We start from the raw sequence: 6,592 nt of genomic DNA on the forward strand, positions 1-6,592 counted from the left end.
ATTAGGTACCACCGGGGTTTGGCTACCACCATTCTTCAAATGATAATATTTTGTGTTTTGAAGAAAGGAAGTAAGTCATACAGGTGAATACATGATAACAGAATTTTCATTTTTGGGTGAACTATCCCTTTAAATATATAAAAAAACATCAAATACCAGATTTAATACGTCGTACAATAGTTATTGCTAATAAAAGTTATTCCCAACCTGTTCTCAATGGAATTCATAACCTTTTAACGAGGTGACTAATTCGTATTCAAACCATTTGAATCATAAAAAAATCTTACAATTATTAGAAAAAGCTATACTTTAGCCCCTCCCCTGACCCTAACATCACTGGCACAAAAGCACATCATACTAAATCGTACGAATGCGATTACGCAAATTTATTAGCTACCTCGTAAAGCACTTACGAATTCCTGTGAGACTGTTCTCTGATTGCTGGTATGCTACAATCCCACTACAAACAGCACCGGGGGACTGCGAGAGCTTGTGACAGACCCGTCGTCTTATAATGTTTCCTTCTGTGATCCCAGCGTTCCTCCAGGGAGTCTAAAAATCCAACAACACCGCCTACAAACAGAATTACTGCCTTAATCTTCCAGCCAGTCCAGCACCGGCTTTAATATTGCAACATTGCACTAGGAAGCCGCAATGCTGTATGGCTTTGACTCAACAGACACAATTTCACTGCTGTTCTGAGAGGGCCATATGAGCAAAGCAGAAGGATCAAAGCCTCTCCGCGTGGTTTAAGGTCGGATCACGGGGAAGCGGCGTAACACGCGCATTTGTCAATGGTTCCCAGCAGGCTGTGTTTTAATGAGACAGTCCATGTGAAGCGCTTGGGTGGTTCTCAGTGGCCCAGGATGGGCTCTTTGACAGCGGCATAAGGGCCTTTGCTCCAACAGGCTCGCTGGTCACCCACGCTACCAGTGCAAGACCGCTAAAATGATCAATCAATATACTCCTCAGGGGATGCGTCGGGTGTGTGGGTGGAAAGAAAAGCAGGCCAAATACACGCTGATCTCTCACTATCAAGCTCTCTGCGTTTTATAGAATGCATTGTCAGTGTGTTTTCTCATTTTAAAGATCACACGAAATTTCAACATCTACACATTGAGAAAACATAACATTTATTTCAACAGGAAATATGTGAAGACTTGAAAGAAATCTACACTTTTCAAGCAATTTGATAAGGTCTTACAAAGAAATTAAGTAGATGCAAATCTGATGACACACAGACAAGATATTCTGAAATTACAAAAGACATGAGACGGCACTACTTAAAGTAAAAGTTTACCCAAAAATGGTCTCCATTGACTTTCCATAGTAAGAGTTAAACAATGATTATTGTCAAGACAAAGGGGATCCCTTTTGGGTCAACAATTCCTTTAAAGGGGTGCTTTACCTTCATCATTTACTTGCATCATATCACTGTACCTACATTGTATGTACTGGGTTATTTTCATCCCAATGTTGGGTCAAAATGGACGAACCCAACCGTTGGGTTTTAAATGTACCTATGCTGGTTAATTTCCAGCCAAAATGCCCATTGTTGGTTGAAATATAAACATTTTCTGGGTTGATTTAACCCGAAGGTTTGGTTTGTCCCTTTTCGACCCAACTCTGGGTTGAAAGTATGCAAGCATTTTGTTCTACAGAACACAAAAGATATCTTAAAGAATGTCGGTTACCAAACAATTCTGGCCCCCATTGACTCCCACTGTACGGACACGAAACCACTTCAACATTTCTCGAAATATCTTCTTTCATGTTCCCCAGAAGAAAGAGTCATATACAGGTTTTGCACAACACGTGGATGAATAAATGATGATAGAATTTTTATTTTGGGGTGAACTATCCCTTTAAGAGTCAATGACAAGACAAGTATGAGAAAGAAGAAAAAGGACATGCTCACCAGGCGTTCAGACATGGGCGTCTTGTCCATAGCTGGAAGATGCTGCTCGAGGGCCAGAACGATGCAGTTGGCAATAATGGTAGAGAGGATCAGGTACTCGAATGGAGTGATGAAGTTAAGGAAAAACATCGTCATACATCAAGATCACAACAAAACTAACATGCTGGAGGAAAGAGGGAATACTTATTTAAATGTACATGAGGCATCTGCATCCTGATGTGAACTGAAGATGTGTTGATAGTTACACTGTAAGTGTGAAGTGAAATTCCTGTGCCACCAGTATCACGGAACTACGAAATCTGTTACACAAGTTGTCTCATCCCAAACTCTCATTATTGTATAAACCAATGCGGATGTACTTGGCTGTTCGCATGCACAAACAACACCAACAATATTTGGATCGCACCAAAGAGCCAAAAGACACCAACCTGCAAAACATCTTAGTTATATTTGTCTCTGCGCATTGGTGTACACAATCATCATGTTTAAGGAACAGCTTAAGAACATCCTCAGGGGCAACCGCTTGAGAATTTTCCTCATACGTCACACCAAGGACAAAAGGACTGCGTCATTTAAAAACTAACAGCCCCTACAATAATGGAGGAGACGAGGACAGAACAACCCTAACAGAGAACAACTTAAATACCTCTAAGCTCACTCAAACAATTGACATCAAACATCTTTTAGTTTGTCTCCTTGGCTTCCCTAGACGGCCATGTTTAAACATTGTTGTTTTTTGTTGACTCCCCATGAGTAAAATCATTTACAACGCCTCCCTTGAGGCTGTAAACAACAAACAGGATCTGTACAATCTTGTACTTAGAATATGTGATAAATATTAACATGTAGAGATCACCACAGCCCAAGAGGTCAACCCAATGTTTTCTTTAACAATAAAATCATATTAATGCTCTCCTCCCTTGTGCATGAAATGTTTGCACAAGCCCATTGATGTCCTTGTTATTAAAGCTCTTTGATTGACAGAGGTTTTCTAAACGGCATGCTGAAAGGATCTGGTAAGGCTGCTAACATCTTTATGGGTGGTTGACCATCACATTTCATTCTTGGTGGACAATTTTTTTTCTTTGCTGTTCCCTACGGCTATAGTCTTTATGGAATTGCTATTCATGAAGGACAGATCCAATGGCCACTTCAATATGATTCTTGTCACCCCTTAGAAAAGTCTACACAGCCAAGTAAGTCCTGAATTTAACAAAGCTATAAAAAATAACATAAAATTGCATTTTACAAATAAAAATATCTGGTTTTACTGCGCATTAAAAGTATAATAAGAAGGCCTAGAAATATTCAAGAGCGTTTGCGCTCTCCAGGGTCCTGAAAATCACCACCACAGCGCTTGCCAATTAAAATCTTATGACTCTGACTCACCTATTCTAAATTCATATTATAAAACTGTCTTCAATAAATTGCCATGTCTGACACACCCTTGACCACATCAGCTAGATTTTGTATCAATGCACTACATTGCCCGACTAAACAGCATTAGATCACATCTGTTGACCCTCTTGATTTGAAGGGGTAGGTGGGGTGTTGTAGTTGTTTAGGCACTGAACTGTTCCCAGTGTGACTACCTTTAGGCTATACCCTTACGAAAACCAAATTTACCACTGTCTCGTTACAGGAACCATGTTAACCATTCTATTTGTGGCAGAACTTTGATGAATACGAACAGCAATCATTTTCCCCCCAAAATCATGGTTACATACATTTACTATAATAAAAGCAAAAAATTTAAAGAGATTAAAATGTGTGGCTCTAGCAGAACGCATGCACATAAGCACAAACCTAAACTGCAACAAGTCAATTCTCTCCGTGTCGTTGAAAGAGTAAAATGAAGCAAGTTGACATGCCATCAATCAGACTGAAACAAGAGCGCACTAAGCACTTATTGTTTAGTGTTGTTCACTTTTCATTTGCGCGAGTGCTCTGCTCGCAATCTCCAATTAGAAAATAAAAGCGGTGCATCAGCCAACACCCCGACACGACCACCAGCTGCCAAATGTCTTTGCGCTGGAAACAGAAAGATGCTGCCAATCTCTGTTTATGCACCCATAAGAACAGCAGCGTCAAAAATTCCTGGTGTCTAATTTGAAAATAAAACAATGTGCATGCATTGTTGTATGCCTCTAGATTGCAATGCTGTGGAAATGTTGTAGTGGTGCTGCTGTCAAATTGTAATATATTTATTTGATCGTGCACATTAAGGATATGGCCATTCGGTTATTCTCTTTGCGTATTTCCGTATAGCATTGTCCTCGCTGAAGATGAACAAGGACCGGTTGACGGTGAAACAGTTCTGTTTGGTTTGCTTAGGATTGTATAATGCCATTGTCCTGGCTCTCTGAGCCATCGACTGTTTGTACATTCTTTGACCGCCCGGAGGACCTCCCGCCCGGGCACCCCCTCTCCCAGCGCCCGCTGGACCTCCATAGCGGGTGGGCAGATCGTCTCCAAAGCGAGCCATCCTAGACATGCAGATGTCCAACAGGTAAAATCCAAACAGGCGTTAAATCGAAAACGCAGGACGGACATTACAGTAAATGCATCTGATACCACTTAAAGTCTCCATCGGCGTATGTCAATTGTAAAATACAGAAAGTCTCCCCTTTGTGCACAATCCCTCTGTGCGCCTTCACTCCATCGCTCGGAAAATTGCAAAAACAAAGAAAACTTCTCATATGAATGTTATTCCAGTCGAGCCCATTTAAAACGATGTCAAATGTGTACGCGTTTAAATCATGCCACATCTATCCAACACGAGCCGATCCACGCTGACAGGTCACGAAACCAAAAGCGCACCCCATCACTTACGCGTCACGCGAAAAGGAAAAAGAAGAACAATGCATGACAAAAGCGCGAGAAAAATGTTAAAAGGTAGTCGGGATTCATACACACGCGCGTCTACGGCTGTATGTGTTTTAGAAATGACGTGGTTTTGCTTCCAATCAACAATTCCACCTGCTTCCACAGCGCGCGCGGTACCGACGGTGCCAAATGAGTGTACGCTGTTCCACGTGACCAAAATGACCCTATAGGGAGGACCACCTGCTGAAGAGCGAGGGGGGGTGTCTTAATTGATCATCACTGGATTTTGTTACCTTTAAGCATTTATGCTTACATCTACAGTAAATTTAGTGCGAACAAAGCTAATGCGTTATTGAGGCGTATCCATAGAAACTGTCTGTTATGTTAAAATCTCACAACTGTACCATAGGGTTCATAAATTAAAAGCAGCTCAAAAACATTACATTTGGTCTCCCCAAGCCTATATTTTAGGTATTGATTTGGGAACTAACATTTTATTGCATTATATTTTATTGTTTTGGTGAGCTTCATCGAAGAGGTGGTTTTACAATAAAAAAATACAATCAGCTGTCTAAGAACATTTATTTTGCTATATAGAAGGGGAAGCACTGCAGAGCACCATCATTTTATAATGGGGACTGTCACTTATGGAGAATATAGAGTGAAAGTTAAAACATATATTAATCTTTCTGCCCAGGGCGTATCCAATTCTCCAAGGAGGCAAAAGAAAGCTATCCATCATGTTCACATGTGAAGCTCTCGGCTTTGAAATCAGCAAGTGTGAAGGAATTCTGTGAGCATGAAGCTAGTCCACAAGTCACAAAAATCTCACGAGAAACTTCAGGCTGTTGAACAGATCTTTGTTTGTCTCTTTATACCAAAGCTTCATTCCCAAATACTCCAGTGCATTGCCTTGGAAAGGATTTCAATCAAAGGACAAAGACTTAAATATGAAAGACACCATTTGTAGACCTCTTGACTATATAATTGCTTTCAGGAATTACAGAAATATTATTTGCTTTGGGTTAATAGCCTATGTGCAAATCCCACTATATGGAGAAAAAATATATATATACGGTGGCCCTATGTATTTGGACACTTAAGACACCCTTAAAAAATGTCTGAATTGGATAGAATTAAATAATACAATTCCAAATTTGGCATCTAGGAAACAGTCAGTCTCGTTGTTTAACTTAATTTCTTATCATTAGTTAAGTTGATAAACAATGCAAGAGAGAACTTTAACATGTTACATTTTGGTTTTGAACATGCATATTAAGTGTAGAAATTCTTGTAAGCTTTAGACCCCTAGTGGCTAATAAATGGATTTCACCCTTTCAACATTCTACATACTTCCAATTTGTAATAACAAACCTTTAAACTCTACAAATTTCATATCAGAACGAAAAAAGCCATAACGCTACAATTAAAATAACACGTGACTTATCCCTGTGTTCTCACCTGTTCTCACGTGATGTGATTTTCTCCTGATACATTTCATGAGCACTGATGATGTCCGTATCTCTCAGGTCACCAGGCCTCTCCAACTCAACAACAGTATCATATTTGCTGTTTTCTGTTGGGTTTTGCTCCTCTGGTGATGCCTGACTGTCTCCGTACAAACTGTCTTTGCTTGAAAATTCTGTGAAAGCTGATCTTCTGCTCTTTCGCTTATCTGGCATCTCAGGGGTTCCGGCCCAGGAACTGAACTCTGAGCCCAGGGTCAACATCCGCCATGTTCCAAATGTGGCCAATCGAGCAGCTTTGATTTTTTTAAATAAAAAAATAAACACAGAATGATTGAAAACATGTATATTACAGTAAAATGAAGAAAGAAAGACAAACGCA

General features: G+C 40.2%; 1 protein-coding gene across 1 annotated transcript in view; it reads right to left on the reverse strand.

Moving 5' to 3' along the window:
- The window catches only part of cacna1bb (calcium channel, voltage-dependent, N type, alpha 1B subunit, b), a 108,742-nt gene extending 106,723 nt beyond the window's left edge, over nucleotides 1-2,019 (reverse strand). The window contains exon 1 of the mRNA XM_056731546.1: nucleotides 1,919-2,019. Coding sequence (XP_056587524.1) covers nucleotides 1,919-1,948 — 30 coding nt within the window. The 5' untranslated portion in view covers nucleotides 1,949-2,019. The remainder of the gene's footprint in view (nucleotides 1-1,918) is intronic.
- Nucleotides 2,020-6,592: the final 4,573 nt, after the last annotated feature.

The sequence above is a fragment of the Triplophysa dalaica genome, chromosome 19 (assembly GCF_015846415.1).
Source record: "Triplophysa dalaica isolate WHDGS20190420 chromosome 19, ASM1584641v1, whole genome shotgun sequence".
Classification (NCBI taxonomy): Eukaryota; Metazoa; Chordata; class Actinopteri; order Cypriniformes; family Nemacheilidae; genus Triplophysa; species Triplophysa dalaica.